At 38.5% G+C, this 15,073-nt stretch overlaps 2 protein-coding genes across 2 annotated transcripts; both read left to right on the plus strand.

Moving 5' to 3' along the window:
- Positions 1 to 600: 600 nt before the first annotated feature.
- On the plus strand, positions 601 to 4,448 carry LOC311338761 (monocarboxylate transporter 1-like; the record flags this gene model as incomplete). Its single annotated transcript, XM_084464083.1, has 4 exons — positions 601 to 817; positions 2,762 to 2,905; positions 3,121 to 3,894; positions 4,228 to 4,448. The coding sequence occupies 4 exons, from the start codon at positions 601 to 603 to the stop codon at positions 4,446 to 4,448; spliced, it is 1,356 nt and encodes a 451-aa protein (XP_084320209.1).
- Positions 4,449 to 5,572: 1,124 nt separating this feature from the next.
- Positions 5,573 to 12,749, plus strand: sycp1 (synaptonemal complex protein 1; the record flags this gene model as incomplete). The annotated part of the gene is made up of 34 exons (XM_084464142.1): positions 5,573 to 5,704; positions 6,364 to 6,436; positions 6,531 to 6,574; positions 6,686 to 6,844; positions 6,947 to 7,014; positions 7,098 to 7,171; positions 7,269 to 7,327; positions 7,433 to 7,499; positions 7,705 to 7,778; positions 7,870 to 7,978; positions 8,260 to 8,354; positions 8,434 to 8,618; positions 8,703 to 8,770; positions 8,844 to 8,905; positions 9,027 to 9,143; positions 9,294 to 9,398; positions 9,530 to 9,633; positions 9,707 to 9,773; positions 9,888 to 9,958; positions 10,069 to 10,150; positions 10,261 to 10,323; positions 10,410 to 10,472; positions 10,552 to 10,614; positions 10,693 to 10,809; positions 10,895 to 11,005; positions 11,107 to 11,199; positions 11,282 to 11,356; positions 11,465 to 11,536; positions 11,620 to 11,730; positions 11,940 to 12,005; positions 12,077 to 12,157; positions 12,245 to 12,352; positions 12,444 to 12,509; positions 12,609 to 12,749. The coding sequence occupies 34 exons, from the start codon at positions 5,573 to 5,575 to the stop codon at positions 12,747 to 12,749; spliced, it is 3,045 nt and encodes a 1,014-aa protein (XP_084320268.1).
- Positions 12,750 to 15,073: the final 2,324 nt, after the last annotated feature.

Below are 15,073 nucleotides of genomic sequence, written 5' to 3' on the forward strand. Positions count from 1 at the left end.
TCTACATTCTTCTGGTTCATGCTTAAAACTGATCACTGATGAAAAACTTGCTCAATGCTTCTGTCTTCCTTCCTTCTTCCTCCCTTTTTCCCTTTTTTTTTGTTTGCTATCTGTAACTGTCTTTCCCACCAACAAAACCTTAAGTGTCATATGATTCAGGAGAGTCAGAGAGCTGAGATATAAGCAGATGCCGATGCTTAACATTCACGCTCATGCAGTAGTTTAAATAAGCTTCACAGTTTCTCCAATAGGCATTATTCCTGTGGCTTCTCACATAGTCATCTGTTCCTCTCCCAGGTATTGCTCTACTTCAGCCCACACCCTCTGAACCGACAGTGATACATCTGCCTTGTTGGTACGCAAGCCTTATCTTTCCAAAAGAAAAAGCATAGAATACGCTGTGTGAGATCCAGATGGCACTGTAGCGTATATTCATGTTCTCTTATTACAGAAAAGCAACAACAAAAACAACATTGAAATATAGCATTTTAGGTCACGGCGATCATGGTATCAAGTATTTCTGTTATTTTGCTATTTTTCTTCACCCAGCAGGCTACGACCCTCTGCACAGACTGTGGCTGGGGATATTATTCAGCAGAAATGGCTCCTGCAGTCGGAGGCCCTCAAGGATACACGCCCCCGGAGGGTGGCTGGGGATGGATGGTGGTGATCGGCGCCTTCATCTCCATCGGCTTCTCCTACGCCTTTCCAAAGTCCATCACCGTCTTCTTCAAGGAGATTGAGGTCATCTTCGATGTGACTAGCAGCCAGGTGTCATGGATCTCCTCCATTATGCTGGCGTGTATGTATGGAGGAGGTAAGATCTCTTTTCCCTTTTCTAAGTTATTTTGCGCATTTATTGAATGAATGAATCAGTTTAATTTGGAGTTGAACGAAATCTTTAATGTTTCGGGTTTTTACGTAACGCAAGATTCCCCACAGCGTGCTAAGCTCACTGTAGTCGAAGTGGAACATTAGTTCTTCAACAATAAATAAGTAGATAATAATAATCATTAACCTTAATGGACAGATAAATATTAATTTCAGAAATGTGTGTCGAAAGCCAATAGTTAATAGTCTCATTAAATGACTATTTACAATGGCCTGTTAATTCTGCCATGTTTTGCAAGGTAAATTACATGCATGAATAAAATATAGATTAAAAAAGTGTCTAGAAGAGTCTCCAAGGACAGATTTTATTTCTGAGAATATTCAAAAAACGACTCCTCTAAATGCTCCTCTATAAATCGAAGAAGTGTTGTTACAAAACTATTTTTGTTGTTCACAAGAACTACTAAAGAACACTAAATTCTTGTCAGTTTATGGTAACATAAGATTTTGTGGCGTTAGTTGTAAAAAAAAAGGGTAGACCCCAATGACAATTGCAAGGACGAACACTTCCAAAATGGTTTCCTAAAAATGGGTGTGTTGTTGGCAACTTGTTCCATTATACAGGAAACAGTGTGAAGGTTATAATGCACTCAGCATGTGGGCATTCATATAAAAGGCAAATCAATGTATTCTTTCATTTCTAATGCAATAAACACATCTGACAAGGCCAACCGCTTATTGACCTTTCCTGGAGCAATGCCTGCCAAATAAGTAAACAAACATCCTATCACACTTGAAGCCCCGATAACTCTCCAAGCACACACTTTCAAGATAAGATTTTGAATTAATGGACACTCTCGCTATCCTTCAATTTCAGATTCATTACATTCCTAATGTCTAACATTGGTCCGGACTCCAACATTTTATGTTGTATGATTCTTAGCCACTCTCCTTTCTGAGGTGGCAGGAAAGAACTCATTGTTAGGTTGTAGAGTCTGCCTTCATTACAATCCTGAAAAAACACCTTGCTTTGTCTTGCTCTGCACTCACAAATGAGTCTGGACAACCTCTAAACAAAAACTGTCAGGTTCTATTTAATCTCGTTGGGTGGTACAGGGACTTGGCAGGAAGGTGGAAGCATCTTTCATGCGGATACTCATTCTCATTTTGCTGTGTTATTAAAAGCCATGCTAGGGAAATGACATTGTGGCACCTAATTCATTGCATCCATTTAAGTTTCTGTTTACACAAACTATTTTGATTTTGTGACACATTCTAGCCATGCATTGCATTGTCTATATTCGTTGTCGCTATGCATGTTCAATCTTTCTACCTTTGAACGCTGTATTTAAAAAGTGTAGGCCTGTACATCAAAAATAACAGATAAAATAGAAATGGATAAGAATTGATGTTCATGACAAACATGACATGTGGGTGAGCAATAGGCTACCGCTACTAACAAAGAGGATTGAATCTCTTCATCTGTAAAAATGTACATGATAAAAACTATCCCCATGTCTTCAAGAAACCTCACATATAAACATAATTTCAAAAGGATGAGAGCATGTTTAGGCCTACTAAAAAGTAGGCCTAAATTGCAGCATTGACAAGAGAATTCAAAAGTTGGTATTGAAGTCATTGCACTAGAGCTAGGGAATTACTGCCCTCTGTTGGCAAAATATTGTGTTAAAGTAAAGACTTTTGACTTCAAATCTGTGTGTGTGTGTGTGTGTGTGTGTGTGTGTGTGTGGCTGTGTGCGGTGTGAGCATGTGTGTGTGTGCGGTGTGTGTGTGTGTGTGTGTGTGTGTGTGTGTGTGTGTGTGTGCGGTGTGTGTGTGTGTGTGTGTGTGTGGCTGTGTGTGTGTGTGTGTGTGTGCTATGAGACTCTGCCACCTTCCCTTCATCCTTGCCTGTGTATTCTATCTTCAGGTCCAATCAGCAGCATCCTGGTTAATAAGTACGGGAGTCGCGCTGTGATGATGTTCGGGGGCTGCTTGTCCGGATCGGGCCTCATCGCTGCCTCTTTCTGCAACTCCATCCAGGCGCTCTATTTCTGTATTGGAGTTGTGGGAGGTGAATCATTTTTTTGTTTGGCACAACCTTATTTCATGTAACGCTGCTGCCACCTAGTGTTGCTTTAAGGGAATACAACTACTTTTTCTGTGTTATAATAAAATCAGTATTGCTTCAGTAGTACTATCATCATTATTAGTCCTATTAATGTAAATCCTCGAATGTCAAGGAATGCCTGGGCTCACTGTGTAACACTTGCTTGTTTTAATTTTCAGGCTTGGGATTAGCCTTCAACCTCAACCCAGCACTAACAATGATTGGAAAGTACTTCTTCAAGAGGAGACCCATTGCCAACGGCATCGCCATGGCCGGCAGCCCTGTCTTCCTCTCCACCATGGCACCGATCAATACCTGGTTCTTCGACAAGTTTGGCTGGAGAGGAAGCTTTCTGATCCTGGGGGGGCTTCTCTTCAACTGCTGTGTGGCAGGTTCCCTCATGCGACCCATAGGACCCAAACCCAAGCCGGTGGAGAGGGGCACGGAGAGAAGAAGCTGTTCACAGATCATGAACAGCTTCATCGACTTCACCCTGTTCAAGCACCGCGGCTTCCTGCTGTATCTCATGGGCAACTTCATCATGTTCTTCGGCCTCTTCGCCCCACTCGTTTTCCTCAGTAATTTCGGCAAGAGTAGAGATATCCCCAAAGAGAAGGCCGCTTTTTTGCTTTCCGTACTCGCCTTTGTAGATATGGTGGCAAGGCCCTCCATGGGCATCGTGGCCAACACCAAGTGGGTCCGACCAAGAATACAATACTTCTTTGCTGCGTCTGTCTTGTACAACGGTGTGTGCCATGTGATGGCACCTTTATCTGTGACCTACACAGGCTTTGTGATTTATGCCATTTTCTTCGGCTTCGCCTTCGGCTGGCTGAGCTCGGTGCTGTTTGAGACCTTGATGGACATCGTTGGAGCTCAGCGCTTCTCCAGTGCAGTGGGGCTGGTCACCATTGTGGAGTGTGGCCCTGTGCTGTTAGGACCACCTCTATTGGGTAAGTGCCACCACCTTTCAACTGTTAATTAAAGAACATTTACAAATGAAAAATTACATTATGACAAAGATAAACATTGTTATCAAATGAAGGAGACGCTGAGCCGGTGCCTGTACATATATTTGTGCAAACATTTTTTTTTTCCTGTGTCCACTTTCCATCATTCCATCATATAAGTTAATCTACTCTGACTGTTAATTCCTTAATGGAGTACCTACAATAAGTAATTTCTAACACACATGTGATATTCTGAGGAGTGACCACGATAATTTCATCCTGAATAGCGGCATAGAAAAGGTAATTAAAATGACATATGTTGTTATTTTTCCACAGGGAGGTTCAAAGACATCTACAACGATTACAAGTACACCTACCAGGGGTGCGGTATTATCCTCATTGTTTCCAGTGTGTTCCTCTTCTTTGCCATGGGCATCAACTATCGTCTGCTGGATAAAGAGAAGAAGGAGGAAGAGAGAAGGGTTAAGGTAGAGGGTAGGAGATATGAGCCAAATAAAAGCAAAGCAGTGTCAAAGGTGGCAGAAGATACTGTCTAACTAATCGATTCTTTACTGAGCTGGACGTCCATTTTTTCCATCCTTTCTGTTATTTTTGTTTGTTTTTTTTCAGTTTTTTGCACATATAACAACCAAGAATAATGGCTTCTATAATATAATTATGTTTTTACTACTGTTTGACACTCTTAAGTTGATATTCAATACTTAAATACCTACTAAACCTCAAAGCCTCACTTCCACGTTTATTATTTTTGCCATGAATGCTCTCTTTTGCTCTTTCGCACAGGCACACACGATAGCCTGCATGTTGTTTGTCTGACGTGTCTTGTATAGTCTAGCCCCCTAAATCAGGAGTGCATGGCAATGATGACCATACAGTGTATTCATGCATTTAATAAAAAAAAATGCCTTCAATGAAAAATAAATCAATGTATCCAATAACAAAGTCTATATTTCCTGAAATTGAATACAGAATACAATATCATTTGATATTGTATTCAATATATAATACCATTATTACGATGAACATTTTCATTGCATTTGTGAAATTAATATGTAAATGTCTCAATGTATATATTAGTCCGAAATAAACCATTCATTCATTCATTCATTCATTCATTCATTCATTCATATCATTTGATATTGTATCCCCCCATCTCACTCAATCATAAATCATAACAAATAAAATAGGCCTACAATATATTTAAAATATAAAATATATATATTTCGAGCTATTAACTGAATGTTAATGTACCGGGGTGTATAGGCCGTTAGATATAAAGTTAATAGATATAATAGGTATACCCGTTCCACAATATAAGTAGAAATCAGTAAAGCAGAAGACTCGTGATGACGCCCCATTTGAATCTAAAGAGTTCACGCGCACGCACGGCCGTTGGATAAAACCCGTTAACCAGTTGGATAAAACCCGTTAACCCGTTAGTATATGATTTATTTTGACCAACGTTGCTACTTACTTGCTTAGTAATTTCACGCATTTAGCTAATATTAATTTGTATTAGTATATTGTCGATATTTCTAGTAAGGAAGATATTTGTCGTTAGTATTCTATTTAGCCGATAATGATGGACTTTTGGTCCGTCAATCTAAGCTAATAACTGACTCGCTGTCCGAGTCACCGCCTCTGGTTCGTTATTCACAGGATGGATAAAGACCGAGGATTCACCTTTAAACTCTTAGTGCCACCGAGGGTGAACCGAGGGCAGGTCTCGGCGGTCCGACCGCAGGAGGTGGTGGAGGACTGGGGCGTGAGGCAGACGGCAGGCGGACCGCAGGTACGGACCGGCTCAGACCCGGTTCAACGCTGAAGAACTGTTACACACACACACACGCACACACACACACACACACACGCACACACACACGCACACACGCACACACGCACACACATATATACGTGCACACAGCTATGACGCCCGTTCAGTTTACGGAGTTTCGTATCACTCCGCGGCTAACTTGAATTGTTGTTTATTTATATATAAAAGCAATAGCATAGTTCACTGAAGCCTAAAATGATGTTGATTGATGGAGAGGGTGGAAATGTTGTAAAGCAATAGGCACACGGTGGGTGACCTGCTCGATGGCTAAATTGCCGTTACTAACGGTTACGGTCACTCACGTAACCGCTTTATAACAGCAGTAGATCACTTCAGTCAGCGAAATGTTCTCATTATACCACAGTGAAGGGGTTAACTGTGGTATAATGAGAACATTTCACAGCCTGTCGTGATCTATTGCTTAAATATACACGTATATATATATATATATATATATATAACATCTAACGTGAACCCTTACTGTCATATAACCACGACTTTCGAGATGAGAACAATTTTGTATATAGTATATGTTTAGTATAGTATATGTATATGTCTCTATTTAAAAGTATAGTTTGTATATAGTAATATGCATAAAATTCTCCTCTTGCGTGCAGGGCTTCAACCCATGTATTGACAAAGCTTTAGCTAAGGCAAACATGGTTGTTCCAACTAAACCTGGCAGACAAGGTACAATAATAATAATAATAATAATAATAAGGACAACATTACATAATGATACTTGGCGAACAATTAAATGTTGCCCTCATGTTATTCCCTAAAGATATCCCAAAGTCAAGAGTTGTACCTTCAGTAGAGAACGATGAGGTAAGTTAATTGTTATATAAATGAGTAATAATATTTATATAACAAAGTAGATAAGTATTATCCACTTCGCCTTTGCAGCAAACTCATGCATCTCTGCTAAATATTCCTCAGAATAATAGTGGACAACTCTATACCATGCTGTTTGATGAAGTGGACAAAATAAAGTCTTGGAAAGCCAAAGTGGAGTCTGAGACCATGAAAAACGACCACAGACTGCAAGAAAATAGAAGAATAATTGAAACCCAGCGGAAAGCCATTCAAGATTTGCAGGTGTGTGACTCATTGCAACTCCATTGCTCTTCGCGTTTATTAAAACCTAAAATAGCACTCTATACCGGAGGATTATAGTTAACTGTATTCATATTTTTGTAGTTTGAAAATGAAGGTCTTAGTATAAAGCTGGAGGAACAGATACATGAGAATCAGGATTTGAGGAACAAGTAGGTGCTTTGTTTGGAGGCTGTTCTATCCTCAGAAAAATGTATAAACTCCATTTAATCAAGTTGTACTGTTTAACCTATAGGAACAATGCCACAAGGAATCTATGTCATTTATTGAAAGACACTTTTGAACGTTCATCTGAAAAAATACATTTATGTAAGTAAAGGGTAAAATTACTACATAGCTGACAAGCAACAGCATTTCTCAAATTAATAAATGTTGCATATTAATGCATATGTTGTGCTTTCTGCAGTTGAATCTGAGAGAGAGGAAACACATCAACTCTTTTTGGAAAATAATGAAAGTATTCAGGTAATATTCACAAAACAATCAAACAAAACTGAATTTTTCAGTGAGTATGGCAGGGAACCAAATTCTCTTAATATTTATCAAAATATTCCTACAATTATTTCTTAGGGGATGATTACTGCCTTTGAGACCCTTCGTATTCAAGCAGAAGCTGATCGACATGAAATGCTGCAAGGTGTGTAAGTTTATGATTATGATTGTCAGTGGTTTGCACTTAATCCAGAATACATTCAAATTAAAGATGTGCAGTGAAAGATGCAATGATACTATTTCATAATAGTAATAACATTAAATTAGGTGAACTTATGTTAAGGGATGTCAGTGTTCCAGTTGATCTTTAATGCATTAATTGCATATCTGTTATTTATTGTGTTTTTCAGTCAAAGAAGGCCTGTTGCAATTTGAAGAGCTCAAAGATAAACTTGACCAGGAATATCGCATCAAATATGACGAGGTTAGAATAAAATAGATGCTTCATTTAGTTGAAGGCTCATAATGAAAACTTTGATTCAGTTATAGGACAGTTTGACTAACCCTTAATGTAGGTTAAACTCCTTGAGAAAAAACTGAAAGAGAAGGAGGATGAACTGGAGAAGTTGCTGGTAAACCTTAAAATAACCCAGGAGAGTTGCAGACTACTTGAAGAAAAGAATGGTATGCTTTTATGGTTGATTTTTGGAAACCCTATGACCATCCGTAAACCTTTCACCTGAGCATGTGAATTGGAGAAGAGGGAAACATTGATAAGCACATTTTTTATAATGAGCAATTGTCACATGCTGTATCTAGTACTTATCTTTGGACAATTGCTCATTATAAAAAATGTGCTTATCCATGTTTCCCTCTTCTCCTATTCTAAAATACACATAGTCAGCGTTGTGTTTGATTGGATAACAATAAACAATTAAATTGTACAAACTATGACATTGTAACAGGTGAACAGAAAGAACTTATCAAAAGTTCAAAATATGACCAGGAATCGGTTCTTCATAAACTTCAATATGCAGAAGAGCTGTTTAAAGAAACTGAGGTAGGCAGTTTTAACGTTACTCCAAATTATTATTCTGGGCTTAAATACATGGACTCAAATTGTATATATTCTTCCCAAGAAAAACCTGGCAAGAATTACCTCAGCAATGAAGAAAAACAAAGAAGAATATGAACAATTAAACCAACAGAAAGATTTAAGAATAGAGGAGCTCAGCAAAGCTAAAGATCAACAAGCAAATGCATTAGTGGAAATGCAGGCTGCAGCAAATGAGAGAGAATCATCACTAACATCTGAAAAGGAAAGGTATAATTAAGACCCTAATAATCATCCATATTTTTTAATATTCCGTTACATGGTGTTTCATTTTATTTATTTTTTATTTTCAAGAGGAAAGGAGCTTGAGCTTAAGCTTCAAGGAATCAGCATGGAGATGGAGAACACCATGGCAGCTTTAGGTGAGCCATTAAAAATATATGAAGTTACTATTCCGACTATAATTGCCAAGCTAAAGGACATTACATTTTGTAGGAGAAACAAGGGAGCAGAGCCTAAAAAAAGATGAGGAGATCAAAGTTGCAGCGGATAAACTGGTAAAAAATATATAAATATATATATTTTTGATTGCATACGTTGTGTACATTTCCTGCAGGAACAATGTTTATTTCAGCATACAGCAAGCAGTTGACATTTATGTTATGCCTATGCTCTCAGGAAATTAAATCAAAGTCCATGGACATTCTCATGGAGAGGAACAAATGTATTGAAGCCGGAGTTCAAGAAACATCAGCTGAGTTGTCTAGAGCAAATGAGGAAGCCAAACTTTATAAGGTTCAAATATGTCATCAATACTCTCTACGCCAAGTCGCACAATTAAACATAGATGTCTTCCCTTAACACTATGTTCTTGCTTGCATATTTATTATGATAGAGTCCAGTTGTCAAATATACAATCCAGTTAACTTTGGTTCTGTCCCCCAGGGTAAAGTTGAGATTTTATCCGCTGAAAGGGAACTGCAGAAGAAGGCCGGTCTGACGGCTGAAAAGGCCCATAACGAGCTGAAAGAGAAAGCCAGGATGGCTGAGGTCTGGTTTAATGTTCTCCCATTATGTTCCTCCTGTGTCCAACTCCAACTTAACATAGGATACATTTAAGGTATGGATATAGAAAAAAGGCCATGTTGTTAACGATGACATTGTGTGTGCCCCCCCCCCAGGAAAAAGTACAGGAAGTGGAAGCCAAGTTATTGATTGAGCTAGAGCAAAGACAAGCATCAACCTTTCAGATGGAACAACAAAAAAAGGACATAATGCAACATGAGTGAGTTTTTATGTCCAGTCCATCATTACATTTGTTTACATTAAATAACACTGTTATATGTTTTGTTCTTCAGAATAAGGTATGGAGAGCTGTTATCAAGGTATAATGATGTGCGCATGAAGCTAGAAGAAAAATTGAAGGTCTGCACAAAGGATGGTGTCCTGAATAATCTTCTGAGAATACATATTGAAAATCTTGAATTCTACTGTACAATGTTGACATTTTTTCAAATATGGATATGCTTTACCTAACAGGCTAGTGAGGAAAGGGAGATGGACATCACAAGAGAAGTTGAAGGATTAGAAGACAAAAACCAACATTTACGGTTAGTTTGCAGTGGATACAATCTACAAATTTAAGTATTTCACTATTAAAACTATTGAATGCTAAATATTGTTATGAATTTTTAATATATTTTACATTTGTTTTTATTAGAGAGGAAGTTTGTTCATTGAATATCCAAATCCAGGAGCAATATAAAAAAATGGCGGATCTGGAGAAAAATGTATTGCAAAGTGTAAGCTTCCTAACACATTTTCAGCACATGCTTGAACCACTATTGCAAATAGTAAAAAGCTTGTGAAGCTAAGTAAACTGTTCAACATCAAATATGCTTCATATTTATAGGATGAGAACTTGCAGGATAAAATAACCAAAAAAGAGAAGCAGTATAAAGTGATGGAAGCAAAGGTACCGATCAAGGCAGATTTTAGGCTCACCTTCTGAATTTATCAGATAATTTTCATTATCCCATTAATTTCTCTTGTATTATTTAGCTGTGCAATCTCAAGACAAAATTTGAAGCTAAGTCTAAGACCCAGGAAGAACGCAACACAGAGGTTGGTTGTTGTTATAAACACACGCATAAATAAACACATATGTTTTTACAACAATAATCATTTAATTGTATGATTTTAGAATAAAACCCTTAAAAAACAGATGGCAAAAGAGATTGAAAGATGTGGTCATCTTGAAGATAAGGTACGTAGAGTAAATTTAGCTCGAGTCGCTTCTGACATCAATATTAATTATTAATATCAATACATCATTGTGCATTAGATTAACCATCTAAAAGAGGAATGTGAACATATGAAAGGAGAGAAGGAAGCAGAACATCAAAGATTACTTGAAGAGCTTGGGGTCAAATCTACTATGGCAGCTGAGCTTGAAAATGAGGTGATCGTGATTACCGTCTAGCATGTAGACAATACATTTTCCATTATGGACAACAGCAAAAAAATACATGCTATTCTTTGTATAGGTGCACATACTCAAGCTTACAGCTTCAGAAGCCACCAAGAACAAGGAGGACTTGGAACTTAAATGTCAACACAAGATTGCCGACATGGTCGCACTAATGGAAAAACACAAGGTAAAATAATCACATTGAGTATGTGATATTTTTTTGGAAATACAACATCAAAAAGCTTCAGCATGTGTGACATATCTTTGATCATGTTTTGTCATTATCAGAACCAGTATGATGAAATGGTTAAAGAAAAGGATGCAGAGCTTGAAGAGACCAAAAATAACCAGAAGGAGGCTTTTGCACAAAGAAGTTCACTGGTACTATTCTAAAATACCTATTTTATTTTGATGTAAGGAAATAAAACAGCACTGTTTGCCAACGTCTTATTATTGTCTTTAGGAGTTGGAGCTTTTCCAGAATAAGCTCGAAAATGATGACCTGAAAAATAATCTGAAGAAAGCGATGAAAGAGAAGGTAAGAGCCGTGGAGGTGTGCTTAATTTCCGCTATTTCTATATGCAACCTTGATATCCCATGAGTTGTACTCCATACTTGTAATAGTTATTTTTTATTTTGCAATTAGGAACAGCTACAGATGGAGTTGCATGAATTGAACAAAGACATCTCCTCATTGAAGATCCGTCAACGATCTAAGGCAAACAGCAACATAATATAAATTCCTTATGGTTGTTGTTGTACTGTTAGTTGGGGTCATAACATTTATTATTGTATCACTAGTCACCAGTTCCAAAGGACAACGTAGACATTTTGAATGAAACGTTTCCAAAGACCAAGAGTGCAGGCTGCAAAAACAACAACAATGGAGGTTCCTCAACTGCCAACATACAGGTGAACCAGTGAAGACCGGTTGCATTGCTTTTTGTTTAGTATTTGTATAGTAGCTTTATAATATAATTCAAGTTAATGCTTGTAGGATTTTTCTTTCCTTTCTTTCTTTCCTTTGTAATTTAAGGACATAGATGTCTTGCTGTTATATAATATAATATAGTGTTACAGTAGTAAAAGCACTAAATGTTTGTTTACTTTCAATATTGAAGGAAACAAACAAGAAAACTCCTTCTTGGAACACCATACAAATATCTGAGCAGACACCAAAAAAACAGGTATGATCATTTAAGACCTGCTTCTGCTGTCTCAGTAGCATTCGCTCAGACTAACATTTCTTCTTTTTAAGGACATTTCAAAAGAGGTCCTCAAGACACCTTCTTGGAGCACAGGTACTGTAGGCAGGATTGGAGCCACACCAAAAATCAAGGTAAACCCAATGACCTTTCTGCTGCCTCTTTTAAGCTTCAAACGTGGGATCGCTTAGATGATTGTTTTTCTTTGAATTCTTCTACAGTCCTACAGAATCAGAACCCCCCCATCTGTGGAGAAGTCAGCACCTTGGAAAAGGGGCACCCTGGAGCTCGATCCCAAGTCTGACAGCTCTGAGCACAATGATCTCCTGGTAAGATTTCCCCATGGTAGATGGTAGATGTACCATGGACAAGTGTAACACTAATTAAAGAACGAGTGCTAATTGTCCCTCTTTTTGATAGACATTTGCTGATGAACCGGAGTCATGTTTCTCTGCAACGCAGCGCAAAGGACACACCTTCAAGACGGTAATGTCGACCATATTTTCCAATTGGAAAGCTCTAGCAGGCATTTCCCCTCTCAAGTATCATCCCATTTCAATGAAATTGTATCAACCCTTATTTTAGAATAAAAGCCCTGCTGTGTATAAATCCCCTGGAAACTCCCTGAAGATGGCTGCGATAAAAAGGATGAGAGATGCTGGTTGGATTACTGTCACTAGCTCAGACAAAAAGAAAAAGAAGATGGATCAAAAAATATTTGCTTAAAAAAGTGCTTTTATTTCTCAGTAAGTTCACATCAGTAAGCATAGTATTAGTGTTTGTTCAAAACTGATTTAGCTTTGTGGGAAGTTTTAAGTTTGTGTGGATACTTAGAACATGCATTTATTATCTTTAAGCCATTTTAGACTTTTCAATAAGGTATTTCTTCTTCTATTTGAATTTGTTGGGTACTGACCAATGACTGTTCTCATGAATGCTGTTGCATAGTCAAGCATGGCTGTTCCATTTGCTTTTCATTACCATGTACACAAAATGTTATGTGCTTTTCAAGTTGTGTTTTTTTAATTATAATAATATATAAATGCATTGCTGTTTGTATTACAGATTGTTACAATTACAAAAATTCTCAGATTCTGCATTGTTCTCTTTAGCGTTATAAATAAATTATAATATATTCCCCAATGTATCAAGAGTATACTTCAAAGTTGACAGTTGTTGAAAGCTCAATTCTGAAAAAGATCACTTCATCTTACTTCACTTCTAGTGAAGTAAAATGAAGCCATCTAGCCATCAGTTAATGTAGGGGCGCTCTCTCTCATTGATAAACTGAAGGTTGACTAATCCTTCTGTAGTGGGTGGTGGTTGGTCGAATAATGCATGTCCATCATAAAGTCCTCCTGAGATTACCAGCGTGTCGTCATCAGCCTCAAATTGATCTGTTGAAAAGAGGTTCTGCAGCAGCTCGTAACAAAATGACCTTGTATTGATTGTAAGATATGAAGAGAGATTTAAATTCTTACCCATGTTAAGGGGGTGATGGGAATATTGCAGTCTCTGTTTGCGTCTGTGGAGAAGATATATAATGGACCCCAAAACAAACACTGCGAGCACAACGCTGAAGACGATCGTCATATTCCTCTCTGAAAGGTTCAAACCTACTTACACAGATATAATGACAAAGAAAAACAGTTGGGAAAAAGTTAAACGGGTGAATTCATTGGTAAAGAGCCATTAAACCCAAAACCACTTTTTGTGGGGTTTGAAACATAGTCATTTGTCTTATATGATCGTCAATAAAGTAACATATGCAGTGATACATATTGTCTCACTGTTACTGAAATAAGTCCCCAATTTAAAGAAAAATGGGTAAATCCCTGTTTTTGCCATTCTCCCCAAAACACTGAACACTAGATGGCTTTCTTTTCGTGACGTCAGACTACCTTTTCCGAGGTAGTCTGACGTCACGACCAAGGGGTAGTGGTGGCGTGGTGTGGGTGGACGGTGTGTGCTCTCATTGGGCAGCAATGTATTTAAAAGGTCCCATGACATTGCACCAGGTGTGGTGTGATTAGCCGTTACTAGCCGTTTTGGAAATCTGCCCCTTATGATCACAGGTGGACGTGTCCACCTAGAAGTGACGGATAGATCCACTAGTCCACTGGGTTGGCTCGTAGACTGATCTATCCAGCACACATCTAGGTGGACACTCCCACTTGTGATGTCATAAGGGGCAGATTTTCAAAACAACTTATCTAATGGCTAATCACACCACACCTGGTGGCATGTCATGGGACCTTTAATGTCCGCGTCCAAGTGCGGGTTAGGCTTCACGGTCTTCACGGACACCTGTAGTATAACGCTACGGTGTGTGGCGGATTTCATAAACAACACTGCTTATTATAACGTTCATAACAGTTACACAACGACGGTACTTAAAAGGTATCATAAAGTTGGCGTGGGTCGTAACCATGGGGATAAGACGCCCCCTCTTTCCTATAACTTTTAAAATCAGTGTTCGAATTCCATCTGAAAGATTTAAGTCTAGCTTATACAAACATACAAAACAAAGTATTACGGTCAAACTATACAAATGTCATTCTTGAGAATAAGCAGCTCTAAGCTCACCTCCTGTGACAGGAGGCTGTAACACTGTTGCATTGTCACGGGCAGCTTCTGTGGATTGTTTTGTAGTATCAGCAGTGCTGATACTAACTACTGATGGTGAAGTGCTATGGAATACAGCTGGTGGGGTTGCTTGGCTTGTTGGTTGCGTCCAGGTTGAAGTTTCTCTCTCAGGGTTTGTGGTTGTAAAGGTGGTGGTTGGGCTGGTGGTGGTGATACTGGCTTGAGGCTGTGTTGTGCTCCAGCGTGTTGAAACCTGGCTTGAGGTGCTAGAAGAAGCTGTCGATTCTAAGTTGCTGGTAGGATCAGCAGTACTTTGGAAAGAGACAGAGCTGTCGGCTGTAGACACCTGAGTGGCATTGTTGGGGATGCTCAGTGAAGAGACTGTAGTATTAGGGACGTCTGTAATATGAGAGGTTGTGTCTTTGAAGCTGGCTAATGTTGTCGTCAAGTCCTCCTTTGGCGCC

This window comes from Micromesistius poutassou, assembly GCF_964030765.1.
Source record: "Micromesistius poutassou genome assembly, chromosome: 2".
NCBI classification, from domain to species: Eukaryota; Metazoa; Chordata; class Actinopteri; order Gadiformes; family Gadidae; genus Micromesistius; species Micromesistius poutassou.